Source organism: Excalfactoria chinensis, chromosome 5 (assembly GCF_039878825.1).
Source record: "Excalfactoria chinensis isolate bCotChi1 chromosome 5, bCotChi1.hap2, whole genome shotgun sequence".
Classification (NCBI taxonomy): Eukaryota; Metazoa; Chordata; class Aves; order Galliformes; family Phasianidae; genus Excalfactoria; species Excalfactoria chinensis.
In genome coordinates, this window is record NC_092829.1 from 50,575,735 (window position 1) to 50,590,204 (window position 14,470).

The 14,470-nt window shown below is 53.7% G+C and overlaps 2 protein-coding genes across 6 annotated transcripts; one reads left to right on the forward strand and one right to left on the reverse strand.

The window, feature by feature from the left end:
• The first annotated feature begins 939 nt into the window (after window positions 1-939).
• On the forward strand, window positions 940-4,844 carry IRF7 (interferon regulatory factor 7). 2 transcript variants are annotated; one of them, XM_072337054.1, is made up of 11 exons: window positions 940-1,004; window positions 1,099-1,222; window positions 1,290-1,452; window positions 2,242-2,404; window positions 2,481-2,548; window positions 2,672-2,717; window positions 2,867-2,989; window positions 3,064-3,345; window positions 3,412-3,783; window positions 3,903-4,021; window positions 4,199-4,844. In XM_072337054.1, exons 2-11 carry the CDS (start codon window positions 1,209-1,211, stop codon window positions 4,343-4,345), a joined length of 1,497 nt encoding a protein of 498 aa, XP_072193155.1. In that variant the 5' UTR covers window positions 940-1,004; window positions 1,099-1,208; the 3' UTR covers window positions 4,346-4,844. The 2 variants fall into 2 exon arrangements, with proteins under 2 accessions (XP_072193155.1, XP_072193154.1); XM_072337053.1 differs by lacking the exons at window positions 940-1,004; window positions 2,481-2,548; window positions 2,672-2,717 and having other exon boundaries at window positions 1,116-1,222.
• Window positions 4,845-4,900: 56 nt separating this feature from the next.
• On the reverse strand, window positions 4,901-13,981 carry LOC140252412 (malignant fibrous histiocytoma-amplified sequence 1 homolog). 4 transcript variants are annotated; one of them, XM_072337049.1, is made up of 11 exons: window positions 13,830-13,981; window positions 10,708-11,584; window positions 9,860-10,151; window positions 8,627-8,813; window positions 7,698-7,888; window positions 7,122-7,609; window positions 6,182-6,339; window positions 5,792-5,951; window positions 5,639-5,709; window positions 5,171-5,277; window positions 4,901-5,052 (listed from the first exon to the last, which is right to left on the reverse strand). In XM_072337049.1, the coding sequence occupies exons 1-11, from the start codon at window positions 13,849-13,851 to the stop codon at window positions 5,035-5,037; spliced, it is 2,571 nt and encodes an 856-aa protein (XP_072193150.1). In that variant the 5' UTR covers window positions 13,852-13,981; the 3' UTR covers window positions 4,901-5,034. The 4 variants fall into 4 exon arrangements, with proteins under 4 accessions (XP_072193150.1, XP_072193153.1, XP_072193152.1 ...); XM_072337052.1 differs by having other exon boundaries at window positions 10,708-11,691; window positions 13,830-13,890; XM_072337051.1 differs by lacking the exon at window positions 13,830-13,981 and adding an exon at window positions 12,531-12,603 and having other exon boundaries at window positions 10,708-11,691.
• Window positions 13,982-14,470: the final 489 nt, after the last annotated feature.

A 14,470-nucleotide genomic window follows, 5' to 3' on the forward strand; every position in this document is an offset into this window, starting at 1 on the left:
GGACAATGTGACCTTACTGGGGCTGGGTTTAGCTGCCTGGACCTGAGGCTGGAGGGTGTCAGGAGTTGGCCATGACCTGGCCCTGCAGGCTGCCACCAAAACAAAGATGAGTTTCAACGAGGGGAATTCCAATCCATCACCAGTGAGCAGAAACCTCCAAGTGTGGATTCCAGCATTATGAAGTAGAGGCAAACAGACACACCCCTGCTGGCCCCAGCCAGGGTCTACTTTCCTACTGCAGGTGCCATGTATTGTGGGAGCAGGGGATGATGACTGGAGTGTGGAGTTGGCACCTGGCGTGTCCTACCCCGTGATTTCTGCCTTGGGTCCTTCGCTGGGCTCTTCTCCCTTATGCCCTGTGTGGTGTCACCTTGGCCCCTGCCCAGGCTTTGGCTCTAGTGGCTCCGGGTGCTTAATGCCCCTCTGTAACCATGGTATTTCACTTTCTTCCTTGGAGGAAAAGAGAAAAGCATACCAGGAAGTGGTAAGGAAGTGTCCTAAAGCATCACGGGGAAATTCCTACCAAGCAAAATAGGAAAATGCAGTTAAACGATAGGGAAATCCTGAACAGGTGTAGTTGGATGTGCTGGAGCGTGATGGGGGGAATTTCCTATGATGCAACAGGGGGATGGGGTGGCAAGGAAGGAGAGGATTGGGAGGGGGGGGCGGGAAGGAAGGGAGGTGCTCACCCCCAAGGCTGACAGCAGCCCCCAGGCGTGATTTCTTTTTGTGCACGAACCCCAGGAGCAGCGCTGCCCTCTGGCCTGGCTCTCCGCAAAAGAGAAGCAGAGAAGTGGCTCCCAGGCACGGAAGAAGAAGAGTTAAAATCAATCATATTAAAAACTTTTGAAAGCCTGCTGGACTTTCCAGCCCCGAGGCTCCACGTCGGGACCGAGGCGGAAAGCCCCGCTGGCAGCGTTCCGGGTTGCGTAGCGCTTATATCCCCACTGCCCACGGCGGACCCGTGCGGGTCGCGGCGGATCGAGAGGCGCAGTGCCTAAGAGGTGTCCCCGCACCCCGCAGCTGCGGACCCGCAGCCTCCCCGCCGCTCCCTCCTGCAGCAGCGGTTTCTGTTTCGTTTCCCCACGTGATTTCCAGGAAAGCCGTCGCCGCTCTATAAGAGCCCGGCCCCGGGGTGGCACGCCCCGATCCCTTCCTTTCCCGTCCCGTCCCGTCCGTGCGCGCTGACTTGCGGTCGCCGCGGAGCCATGGACACCGAGGGGTAAGCGGTAGGGCCGTGTGCCCGCCGGGTGTCCGCCCAGCCGGGAGCTGAGCGTGTCGCCCCGCAGGGACGCCCAGAGGCTGCGCTTCGGACCTTGGCTGCTGAACGCCGTCAGCAGCGGGCTGTACCACGGCCTCTGCTGGATCGACCGGGACCGACGTATCTTCCGCATCCCTTGGAAGCACAACGCCAGGAAGGATGTCACCAGCAGCGACGTGGAGATCTTCAAGGTGGGGGACCTTAGAGATGGGTGGTCTTCAGGGTGGGGGGTGTTGAGGTCAGAGACCGGAAGCAGCCTGGCAGTCTGTCTCGAAGGACGGCAGTGGTGATTCAGGGCTCTTCAGGGTGGGTGAGATTAGGGGGGGTCAAACAGCAGCAGCCCGACGTCTTCAAGGTGGTTGGGAATGAGGAGGTCAGCAGTGGTGACTCTGAGGTCTTCGAGGTGGTATGAGAGGTCTGTGGTGTTCAAGATGGCTGGATGAGGTGCTGGCACAGGCTGCCCGGGTTGGTGGTGAGGTCGCTGGCCCTGGAGGTGTGTAAGAACTGCGTGGATATGGCAGTGAGGGATGTGGTCAGTGGGCATAGTGGGGATGGGTTGGTGGTGGGACGTGGTGATCTTAGTGATCCTTCCTTTAATGGTTCTGTGGTTCTAAAACTGTGGTCATCGAGGTGGATGGGAATGGGGTGATCACCGGTGGTGACTGCAAGGTCTTTGAAGTAGGATAGGTGTGACTGGAGGACTGTGGTCTTCAAGGCAGGTGAGAATGTCAGCACCCAATGCTGGATGTTCCTGCTTGTGCAAGGGCTGGGCCAGATGGACCGAGAGGGACCCGCCTCCTCAACCATCCTGCCACTCTGCAGTTCTGCAGGGGGGTGACTAGCAGTGATCCCACAGTTTTCAAGGGAGGGTGGAACAAGGGGTGACCAGCAATGACCTCAAGGCCTTCCATAGGAATAAGATGGGATAATCAGGGCCCACATTTCTGGGGTCCCTGTACTCACCTCTCCATGCCCACCAGGCCTGGGCGGAGGCCAGCGGAAGGTATGAGGGGAACGCAGAGGATCCAGCCAAATGGAAGACCAACTTCCGCTGCGCTCTGAGAAGCACCCACATGTTCACGCTGCTGGAGGACCGCTCCAAGTGCAACAACGACCCGCACAAGGTCTATGCAGTAGCCTCAGGTGAGCCCAGACCTGGAGGAAGCAACAAGATGGGAGCTGAGCTTGGGGCACTCTGCTCACCCTGCTCTTCTTCCAGCCATCCCCAATGATGGAGGTTTTGGGGGCCCTGTGGCGGGCACCCCGCTGCAGCAGCTGCAGCCGCAGGTAATGGGATGAGCGTAGCAGAAGGGGAGGGGATGTGGTGCTGCTGCTGGAGCATTGCAGCCCTCATCCTTAGCCTGGACCCACAGCCCCAGTGCTGCAGCCCTGTCCTGCTTTTCTCTGCAGCTGTTGCTCAACAACCATGATTTGGCCTCGGACAACACTGCTACAGGTAGACCCCAATCCCCTGTTTGTGTGTGGGGGCACCTCAGGGCTCAGCCTGGCAGTGGGATCGTGGTGGATTTGTCCCAGGACCGAGCCACCCTGGTGGTTGGGTTTGGGGTTGCTGATGTCTGGTGACCCCCCTGCTGTGCCTCACAGGCAATGCTGAAGGTGCTGCTGCACCAGCCCTGATGCAGGTGGATTTGGACACACTGCAGTCCATACTGCAGCACTGCAACATCTCTGCCCTCAGCTCCCAGCCAGCCCACTGGGCACACACAGGTGAGACCAGGCCCACTTGTTTTGGTGCGTGCAGAGTGAGGTAACCCCCCCAACCACCTATAATACCTCTGTAGGGGATGCCTTGCCCAAGGACGCTGTGCTGCTTCCTGGCCCAGGTGTCTGCCTCCCTGTGCCACCATTCCAGAATTGGAGGCACCTGGAGGAGCAGGGCACCTGCAACCCCCCAGAGCCTCTGCTGATGGAGGAGCAGCCCCTTCCAGGTGGGGGCTGCAGGCAGGATGGGCCCGGAGGCTTCTCTGTGAGTGAGGAATGTGCCATCCCGGTACCATCCCCTGGTGAGGAGCTACTTTTCCAGCCTGCCAACCCTGCACCTCCGCCACCGGCAGATGACACAGGTGAGGGTCCCTCTGTGGGGACAAGGGGTTTTGGGGGTCACCCCCACTAACAGCTGCTTCCTGCAGGAGAGCAGCCCCTCGTGCTAGACATCACTATCTACTACCGAGGAAAGATGGTCTACCGGGAGCAGGTGGGCGACAGCCGGTGTGTGCTGGCCTACCAGCCCCTGGACCCAGCCGTGGCCGAGCAGCGGCTGGTGCTGTTCCCCAGCCCTGCTAGTCTGGTTGACTCCAGGCAGAGGCACTACACTGAAAACTTGCTGGGGGTGGCAGGGCTGCGGCTGGAGCTGCGTGCCGGCCAGCTGCTGGCCACTCGTCTGAAGAAGTGCAAGGTCTTCTGGGCCTTGTCGCAGCAGCTTGAGGGTGGGGAACCCCCTCTCAACCTGCTCCAGCGGGACCAAGAGACCACCATCTTCGACTTCAACGTCTTTTGCACAGGTGCGTAGGGCCCCTTCCCACCCTGGTTTGGGTTTGAGGTGCTGGGGAGCACCCAACCAAAGTACCTGTCGCCCTCACTGGGGCCTGCCTCAAAGCCTAAGCCCTGCCTCTCCTTGCAGAGCTCCGGGACTTCCGTGACAGACGCAGGGAGCGCTCCCCAGACTTCACCATCTTCCTCTGCTTTGGGCAGTGCTTCTCCAGGACGAAGCCCAAGGAGTCCAAGCTCATCCTGGTGAAGGTGAGTGGCCCTGAGGTTGCCTCAGAGGCGGAGGGAGAGGACTGGGACTCTCAGGACTGGGGGAGATGGATTGTCCTGTGCACCCCCTTAATTTCCTCGTGGAGGGACAGGGCTGCATGGGGAAGCATGACAACTGCCCCAAATCCCACCTAAAGCTGTGCCTGTGTGTTGTTGCAGCTGGTACCCAAGTTCTGCGAGTTCTGGTACGAGCAGGTGCAGCGGGAAGGAGCCTCCTCCCTCAACAGTGGCAATGTCAGCCTGCAGCTCTCTGACTCCTTCAACCTCTTTGAGCTCATCGAGCAATACCACCTGCAGGCATTCTGACACTCCTCCCGTGTTCCTCCTACGGCCTCTGCTGTTCTGCAACAAGCTTTCTGGCTCCACTGGGCCAGGACTGGGCAGGTTTCGCTGTTACAGAGGAGAAAAGAACAGTGTTTGCATCCACTCCCTGGGCACATCTTGCAACCCTGCTCTGGCCATGAGTGCTGGCTGAGGGTCAACACACAGCACAGGAGCAACCTGCAGCAGGGCCATGCCAACCAGCCCAGGTTCTCTCCCATCCTCCAAAAGCTGCTGCAAAAAGCTTGGTGGTTGGGAAAGCCTTTTCTCTGACCACATGGCGCTTCAACCCCACAGCACCAGCTTGGTGTACAGTGGGGGTCCTTCCTCTTTCGCCCCCAGCACAGTTCCTGTGGAGGTGGAGCTGGCGTGTGGCTTTTTCAACAGCTGACTGGAGTTTTTGGGGATCGCGGTTCTTTTCAGATTTACTTCTCTGAAGTTTTGTAAGTTTAAATGTATGTGTATATAAAGCTGCTTCCCACTCGCTCATGTCGCACAGCCCCCTTCATGTATCCTTTATGCATCGCAAGTCAGCACGTCGATTTATGGATTTATTGCCCTTCAGTAAGGATGCAAGCAGTACTTGTAAGCTTGGCGTGCTGAAGAGGGCTTGAATTCAGCTTAAAACAATTCTTCTGTCTTCTACGTGAGCCTCCCTCCCCACTGATCTGCAGTCACTCACTGGTGATGTTCTGGAAAAACAGAGTGCTTACATGACAGAGAGCATCCAGGTGACGGTCTGCAGCGTGGGGCTGCCAGAGGAGGGTGGCATGGAGGTGTGGGAAGAGGGAAGGGGAGGGGACGGCCTACCTGGCGGGTGACATGGATGCTGCTGGGCCCAAAGGTGGTGGTACCGTAGCTGGTCACATAGTAGTGGATGGGGGGCTGTGCTGGGGATGCTTCTGGCTGCCTGGGCACTGTGTGGACAAAGAAAGGGACTGTCAGCTCTTAAGCAACTCTGCTCCAGTATACCCAGCAGTTGAGCTGTTTTCCCCTGAGAATAAGCAGAAAGCCCGGCTGCTGACAGGACAGCCAGTGTTAACCATTTTGGCCTGTGGAGAGGAACTGCTTGGAGTACCTGTTTCCAGAAGGGGAGCCAGTATTTCCCACCGGACACAAACTCCTCACCGCTTAGAGACACTAGAAAGGCCCCTTCATCTCTCTGCAGCCCATTTAACTCCCTGCTTCTGGGGCTCTGCCTTCCCATGTAGCCTGAGACAGGACACCACCATCACACGCCTCCCTCCTGCCAGAGCTCTGCTTCACCACCAGCCGCACCTTTGGGTAAGAGCAGCTCTGCAGCAAACCGATGCCCACATGTTCCACAGGTCTTAACATCTTCCTTTGTCCTGTGAAGGAAAAAGGCCCAGTTGGCATTGCAGCAGCACCCATCAGGCTCCAGCCCTCTGCGCTGAGCGAGCACATACATACATGGGGGTTTTGCCATCCATGTCTGGCCAGATGAGCTCTGCGGGACAGCCGGCCGTGCGGCAAGGGGTCTTCACACACATGTGCAGCCCTGGCCACTCTTCAGAGAGCTTCTGGATGATAAACACAACCGCCATGAGGAAGTCCCAAGCAAACTGGAATGCTTTCAGACAAAAGGAGAGAGGCAGTGTTACCCACAGCAGCAATACAGGGGCCTGAGAGCCCACACATCTTGCTTTCAGCCTCGTTGTGGCCAACCACCACCAGAGCAGGCGTAGCAGCACAGTTTGTAGTCTTAACCAAAGCATGACAGCCTTCAAGGGCAACATGAAGAGGTACTGAGAGAGTTACTTCCCTTAGACAGCCCTTTGTCTATTCTTTGGTGCTCCTCACCTCTCGCTCCTGCTGGCTTCCTGCACCTCATCTCCAGGTAGCTGTATGCCCGCTGGTTGTTCTCTTTAATCAGTAGAGGTTTGCCATTGCATACAAGCAGACAGGTCGCCTTGGCCACCCAATGTGTGGAGTAGAAGGAGCAAGCTTTCACAAGGAACCTGCAAAGAGATTGCCTGTGGCTTTAACCACCCTCCTCCCCGCTTATATCCCACAGTGGGAGAAAATGTGGCAATGGGGTGACCTGAAAAATATGAAACCAGTTTCAGTCAAAATAGTGCTAGAAGCTGAATGAGGGGCATGGCTCAAGCAGCAGGAGCAGCCTGTTAAGGCAAGAGCTGCTTCCAGGTTTGGTTGTCTGATAAAACCCCAGATACAAGTCAAGAACCCTACAATGACAGGAGGCCTTCCAGAAACCAGAAGGGTCCCAGTGGTTAAGTGGTCCAGTCCCAGAGGAAAACAGGCCTTCCTCCACACTCTGTTGTGGTGGGACTGTGAGACACGGAGGCATTCAGAGCCAGGTTGGATCTGGTGGGTGGCAGTACTACCCATGATAAGGGGTTGGAACTGGGTGGGCTTTAAGGTCCCCTCCTACCCAATCCATTCTGTCATTCTATAACACCTGGATAGGCACAAACTAGCTCTATGGACTGCCAAACCCCCCACCCCACCCCACCCCCCACCCCCATGGCAGGTGAAGCAGAAGGAGCATTATTTTTGCTTGCATCTGGACAAGGGACATCACAGTGATTCATCCAGGACTCCACAAGTCCAGGGCAGGGCTAAAACCATACCCTGGTCTCCCAAGTCCTGGCTTCATGCCTCAGCTGTTATGTTCTCAACAGCTAAGGGCTTGCTAGAGGTCATACCTGCTCTGTACCCAACCAGCCCCAGCCAGTGGTCTGCCAACAGCCTCGTCAGGGGGCTGGACAACACTACGCACCTGTGGAAGAAGCCCTCAGGTATCTCAGGTGAGAAGTAGATACGGATGTGGAGGTCCTCACGGTGATCTCCTCCCCACACTTCAGCGACCTCTTCAGTCTGGTTTAGGTAGGTTGGGAACAAGTACCAGGACTCGCCTTTGTCCTGTGTTGTCTCCCATGTCTTCCCGGGCACAAACTCACTGGCCTGAGGATTGAGTGCTTTGGCTTGCCTCACCTCCAGGCAGAGCTCAAAGTGCTCCAGGAGGCTGAAGAGCTTCCCTTTTCCCCTGTGGGTCTTGTCCCCCATCATCTCCTCAAAGATGTCCTGCATCCCTTCCGAACAGAGCTGGTACTTCACCAAAGCACGCACTGCCTGATGGCACAGCATTGCCTTTGACTTGAAAGCCCACACCCAGTTGGACCTGTCCCTGATGGTGGCACGTTCCGCAATCAGCGTGTCCGCAGAGATGCTCTCCAGCTGCTGGACCAGGCGGTCCCTCACAAGGAGCTTGGCAGGAAGAAGGGGAAATGAGAGGCAGCGATGAGAGGATCATGGCAAAGCTCAGGCCCTGCAAAGTCCTGTTCCCCACGCTCACCTTGAACGTAGTTATTAGGAAGGTGGGCTGCAGAAAGACAGTGCTTTCCAGGTGCTTGATTTCTTCGTACCACACGAGAAGACCAATGCGGTGGAGGTAGCGCAAGATATCCTGGAGAAGCTCTCTGTCCAGGTTGGCCAGGTGCTCTCGCTGGGAGAGTTCACTGAGCAGGTACTGGAGGTTCATCATGCCTAGTGGGAGATGTAGGTACTCAGCACATCTATCTTGGAGGGCAGCTGCCGAGCCAGCAGTCACAGGCTGCTTTACAGGGCCAACAAGCATCAGCAGGGCCCAATGTCACACTGTCCCTAGGTGGCAGCTGAGATCAGAGATATGCATTAAATAAAATTTGCAAGACATGGGTTTGGAAGCCAAATAAAAACATTAAAGCTGTCTGTCTCCCTCCTGCAAGATACCATTAATTTAAAGAGTTTATACAGGGCAAAGGGGAGAAAGAATGACATTACAGACTACGCTGCCAGCTGAAAGTTCCTCCATCTACTGGCTGGCAGATGCTGGCAGAGCCTTCATGTGAAGAAGAACTTGCCCTTTTTCCTTGCTTTCATCCAGGCCTCTGAGTCAGATGCTTGCAATACACCAGATAATAAGAATTCCTTCTTTCTTTGGGGATTCAGGGCAGTGGAACAGGCTGACCACAGCAGCTGCAGATGTTCCATCCCCGGAAGTGTTCATGGCCAGGTTGATCTGGCCTGTTGGAAGTGTCTCTGCCTATGGCGGGGGGTTGGAACTAGGGTGATCTTTGAGGTCCCTCCCATCACAAACCTTTCTACCTCAGACAAAGCCAGGCAGTGACAACAACTGCTCCTTCAAGACCTTCAGCAGCAATCCCACCACCACACAAAGAAGGACCTCAGAGGGCCTTGTCCCTCTCAGAAAGGCAGTAAGGTGAGGGTTGACGAAGAGCTCACCATGGTCTGCCATCTCCTCGCTCTGGGTGATATCCACAATGGCAGCTTCCACCTCCTGGTAGATGGGCGGCAGCACACGGACAACCTCAGGGAATAGCTCCTCGTTCTTCACATGTTCCAGAATTGTGGCTTCGAGCTTTTTGATATCACGGTGATCCGTGCAGTTGACAGCAACCAAGTCTAAGATCTGAAAGAGAGAAAGCACATGTCTGCCAAAAACAAAGGCAGCAGGGACCACCATGGTGGTGGCCAGTGAGGTGACAGGGGAATCTCATGCTTCAGAAGCCACTGAGGAGGTGGAGCAAGGTGTATGCCATCAGGTATTAAGCAGAATGCTGGATACCCAGCTAAGGAAAGCCAAGCAGCTTTAGCACTGTTAGACCAGTGATACTGAGTATCTTTGGATGGCTGCTACAGTATATAGACATCATGCTGAGCAATCATTTGGCTCAGCTTCAGTAAGAGTATGGTTTCAGACACAACCTGAAGCCCCTTCCAACCTGGCCTCCCCTGCCACTCTACAACAAGGACAGGACAGCGGGGCACAGTGTCCCTTCCATGGAGAGGGTACCTCTATCACCTTCACCATGAGGGCAGTGGGGCCCTGGCACAGGCTGCCTGGAGCAGCTGCGGATGCCCCCTGGGCAGCCTGAGCTGATGGGTGGCAGCCCTGCCTGTGGCAGGGGGTCAGAACCAAGTGGTCTTTAAGATCTTCTGCTACCCAGTCCATTCTGTGATGCCATGGTTATAGCTCTGCTTCTGTTTTGCAGTGGTCCCAAAAAAAAAACATCCACCTGCACCAAGAAATCTGAAAAATAAATTTCTTTCTACTGTTTCTCCCTATTGAAGGAGTGAGGGACAAGGCTGAAAAAAAGGAAGTGGATATGTCTTTGTGTAACTTGCGGTTGCCTCACGCTCTTCCCCAGGCCATTAGCAGAAATATCCATCAGAGAGCAGTGGGAAGGAACCAGCAGGTCACAGCCAGCTGTTACAGCAGTGTGCAATGTTGCCACCTCCATCCCAGTGCCATGGAGCTGCTGCAGTTAACTAGGTGCCTGATTTGTCAGCAGTGGGTAACCATCACCATTAGCACACTGTGAGGTGAAGGCAAACCATGAGGTATCACCTCATCAGATACCCTACTAAACCTGCCCATGTGAGCAAGCCCAAATCCTGCAAGCTTGCCTACTTCCCCTTTCAGCTGCAGTAAATCCACAATAATCTCAGCCCTACGGTTAATGTGCATCTCTCCATCTCCTTCAGCCTCTCCCACTGGTCCACATAAACCTCAGGTTCCTCACTGTCCTCCAGATTGTTGATGAAATGAGTGAGGTTGCTCTTCCTCTCTGCCAGCATGGCTGTGATCTTAGCCATGATGTTGGACCTCTTCTCCTCCACCTCTTGCTTCTGACAGCAGTCTACGTGGGTTCCCACAGGAAGCACCACAGAGTTTGGGACTCGCATGAACAGGTTGTTAATCCAGAAACCAACGAGGTCCTTGAAAGCATCATCATTAGTTTGGTACCTGGAGAGGAAGAGAAAGAAAATCCCAGGTTCACATCTAATGGCTTTCCATAAGCGCAGGCCTAACCACGCACTGCCCCAGGGACCTGCTGGAAAAGAACTCAGATGTCCTAAGTTGACATAGACCATAGCCAGGCCCATCCTTAAATTGCCCATCCTTAGCCTAAGCCACTTAAAGCTGGGGGCTGTAGCAGAGCCCTTCCCTGTTGTGGATGGGAGCAGGATTCCTCTGTACCAAAACGCCCAACCCTGATGCTCTTTCAGGGTGCACCAGAAGCCATGTAGAGGTATTGCCAAGGCAGAAAGCAAAGCTGACAACCACATAGATTAGCTTGTCACAAGTTAAGATACATCTAATGACTCAAAATGGAGGAATTTGGTAAGGTGGCTTAATAAAATGTGCCTACGAAAAGGAGGAGACAGGGAGCCAGTCAGAGCTTTTAAGAGCACTTAGATAAGTGCAGTGGAAATGGCATCAACAGTGGAAACAAAGGGGAAAGGTTACCCACTTCAGATATGTTTTCCTTCTCCCGTTCTCCCCTGAATTCAGCTCTTACATGTGGAGGTTGATGACAAGGATGACGAGTGCCTGTGGTGTGATGAACACGTGGTGTGTCATGTAATACTCCAGTTGACCAGCAAAATCCCAGAAGAGAAAGGTGAAGTCTTCGATCCGGAACTTGCTGATCTCTATCCCAACTGTTCGTTCTTCCTTGGGCACCAGTTTGGCTTGCCTCTGCTTCAGGCTTTTGCAGATGGTAGATTTCCCAGCCAGAGAGGCCCCCAGGAACATGGTCTTGATCCTCTTGTCTTCCTGCCCTGAACTTTGTTGAAGCTGGTTGAAATAATTCAGGATCTGCTGGATGCCACCAGCACAGACCTCGCTGGGTGGCTCCCTGAGCGGGTTCCCATTGGCCTTGAATATTTTCAGTGCCTGCCCCTGGAAGAGTTCCCTGGGGAGCTGGCGAAGGGCGTTGTTCTGCACGTGGAGCTCCTGGAGGTTTGTCAGCTGCAGGACAGGCTGGGGGAAGGTTCGGAACAGGTTGTTGGAGATGTTGAGGTACTGGAGGCTGCCTCCACAAGCTGACAGGTCCCTGGGAAGAGCACCAAGACGGTTGTTGTTCAGCCGCAAGTGTTTAAGCCTGGGGAGATGGCAGAAGATGCCCTCTGGGATGACCCGGATTTGGTTCTGATTCAGTTCAAGCTTCTCTAAATAGATCAGGCTCTGGATTTCATTGGGAAAGTCCACAATCTCGTTCTTGGATACGATGAGCTTCTTCAGGTTGCCAAGTTTAGAAATGCCAGTGATGCTCCTGAGTTTGTTCCTGTCGAGGTCAAGGCTTTCCAGAGCGGGGTTACTGAGGACTGCTGGAGGCAGCACCCGCAGCCTTTGGGTGGAGAGCGTCACCTCCCGCAAACAGTCCTGCTCCAGACCTGGCATGTGGGACAGGAAGGGTGGGTAAGGACTGGTTGGAAGAGAGACTTTCACTTCTATGGCTGCAGGTCATCCAGTCCCTCGAGACCTTGAGCTTGGCAAAACTCTGAGACAGAAAAGCAGAAGTAAAAGACAAGAGCTGTCTGCACAGCAAGACCGCAGTAAGAGGATCTTGTCTGGGCCTGAAAACACACACAGTGGTAGAAGAAAAGGTGCAGTGCCCACCAGGCTTTGACCGGAAACGCAAGAGCCACACTAACAGCTTTGCTCCCACTACGAGAACTTCTGCAGCAGATTCATCTATCTTAATCTCAGCCGTGGGCCAGCGGGATGGAGCTGCCACGTGGAGGATTGCTGCTTTCCAAATAACTCGCCCTCGCGCTGCTGCTCAGCCCCAGGTCCAGCCTGCAGCTGGGTGATGTGCTGAGGCCAGGGCTGGTGAGCGCAGACACTTCCTCTCTCACATCCTCACCCTCCAGATGGGTGCTGCAATTCCCCTAATTGCTGCTGCTACCAGCCTGATGCTGGGGAATAACGCAGGGACAGTGAGGGTCTTTCAGAGAATAGGGAACAGGGAAGGGAGCTGGGGGCTACCTAGAGTAAAAGGATTTGCACCTGGGAAGAGAGTTTGGGTGAGGGGATGAGGACGGCACAACACCAGAATAAAAAGCAATTGAACTCGCTCTCCTCTCCCTTGTTTCACTTCCTTGCTATATGATGCCAAGCACAGAACTCCCTTGTGCAAGATGCCCTGCTCTGGAATGACTCGTCAGCTTTCATCACCAGCAGCTAAACCTGGAGGGTGCGACCCAGCCTGCCTGGAATATAAGCTCTGACCCACTCCCAAGAACCTCTCCTCCCTTTCCTCCAAAAAGATAAGCCCAAGGATCCCCACCACCTGACCCAGGCCCTGTGAGCAGCACAAAGCTCTGGGCAGCTACTCACAGGCTCTGGACTGGGCCATGGCCCTGTAGCGTGGCACCGGCTGGATCCTCCGTTTGCTCAGCCTCCCCCTTTCATTTCCTCCTCTTGCCTGGCTCCCCGCCTCCCCCCGTGCTCTGCCTGGGAACCCCACCCTCTCTTTCTCCATCCATCTCCAGGGCAGCTCCTAATAACCCAAGCACCCCTGGCAGGAAACCAAGCCCTGGTTCACCATGCTCAAGTAGCAAGAGGAAGGGGTCCTCATCTCCTGTTTCCAACTGCCTGGAATTAGGAGGACTTGGGAGCTGAGCTCTTCTCAGGCCCTCTGCTATTTGGATTCTCTTTTCCTACACTTATCAGACAGAAAAACAGCAAAACTGCACAGCAACTTAATTGTTCCAACAGTACCACACAAAAACCCAGAGAGCTTATTCCTACCAAGATCTCCTCCAAAGCCACCCTAGGGGGCACCTATGTGATGAAGAAGTAACACCTCCATTGGTGTCACTACAGTTGACAAGCAGGGAAAGGTCAGTAACAGGTTACATTACTACCCAACTCTGGCATTCAGTCAATAACTCGACTTCTTCCACTAAGTAGGTGCAAGCAGCCAGTCCAAGAAGTCAACCAGAAAACAAAAACAATGCCAACAGAACATCCAGCGTACTGGAAAAGCAATTAGTGTAACGTTGCAAAAGACATTCTCAGGTGTGTTTCTCAGCATACGCCAGCCCCTGGGAGAGGCAATTTCATGAGTTTATATTTAACAGAAGGTAGAATGAAAGAACCAGCCTTCCTCCTTGTGTAACTTAAGGGGTAAGCGCTTGCAATATGGGTTTTTCAGCTTGAGTGCTCCTCTGTAATCTTTACCGTTAGGATCAACCAAACACTTAATGCAGAAAATCAGTCTGTGGAGAACCCAGACTGTTTGCTAACATCTTCCTGGTCAGCAGCAGAGTTGTTTCTATCATTAAATCATTTATTTTTCAGACTAGCTACCCTTCTTCATGTACGTGGTTTACTCCAGGCTCATTCCTGCGACAACCCAAAGGTGTTCCATTTCCAGCTTCAGTGTATTTGCAATGTAGATCACGCTCCCCTCCTGTATCAACAATGCCACAAAGGTTTCTGAGCTTTATTTTGTCAAGAATTCTATAAGCAGCATTTCTATTTACAATCCCATACCTACCAGTTAGGTATATATTGGAGCAAAAAGTTAAGCTTCAACCTAAGACTTCTCTTCTAGGTATTCTCTTGAGGTACTAAAAAGAATAGTATGCCTAAAAGGATTTGTTCCAGTTTTCAAAGGAACCCAGAACTTACCAATTCCTCGCTCATATTCCATTTATACTTTCATCCGAGGAACAGAGCAGGGAAAACCAACTCCAAAATGCTCTGATCTTATCAACAGCACATCCCTAGGACGGTGAATCGTGGCAGTGAGGTGTTTTGCTAGGCCAGGTTGGGGGGAAAAAACAAAAGGCCCAAACCCAGCCACAGTCAAAATGATAGGATGCAAGTATGCAGATAGAAACTTCTCAGAAAGCCCATGACACAGGTCAGACAATCAGAGCTCAATGAAACGTCAGGTATATCAGCAACAGAATCATAGAATCACCAAGGTTGGAAAAGACCTAAAAGATCATCCAGTCCAACCGTTCACCTATTACCAATAGCTCCCACTAAACTGTGTCCCTCAACACAACATCCAGTTGTTCTTTGCCAACAGATGAGAGGTCTTGCTATTTTTCTGTGGGATAACCCCACGCTAGGCAGGAAAAATACAGGATGAAAAATTGATGAAAGAATCATCCCAGAGAGCCTCACTGTTTTCTCTGTAAGAGCAGCAGGACTACCCTCAAAGGAGGCAGCTTCCATGTGCACTCAGATTCACTGCTAACTGCTCCAACAGACCAGCTATATTCAGCTCCCATTGAAGGAAACAGGCAGTTCTTCAGCTTCCT

Excerpts from the sequence above, each read along its gene's own strand:
- IRF7 (XM_072337054.1), top strand. Across the intron at positions 2,405-2,480 it reads GGTCTATGCAGTAGCCTCAG|CCATCCCCAATGATGGAGGT; the intron begins GTGAGCCCAGAC and ends CTCTTCTTCCAG. Across the intron at positions 2,990-3,063 it reads AGCCCACTGGGCACACACAG|GGGATGCCTTGCCCAAGGAC; the intron begins GTGAGACCAGGC and ends ATACCTCTGTAG.
- LOC140252412 (XM_072337049.1), bottom strand. The coding sequence starts at position 13,851 with ATGGAATATGAGCGAGGAATTG. Across the intron at positions 10,152-10,707 it reads CTTGTCATCAACCTCCACAT|GTACCAAACTAATGATGATG; the intron begins GTAAGAGCTGAA and ends CTTCCTCTCCAG. Across the intron at positions 6,340-7,121 it reads CCTGAGGGCTTCTTCCACAG|GTTCCTTGTGAAAGCTTGCT; the intron begins GTGCGTAGTGTT and ends ATCTCTTTGCAG.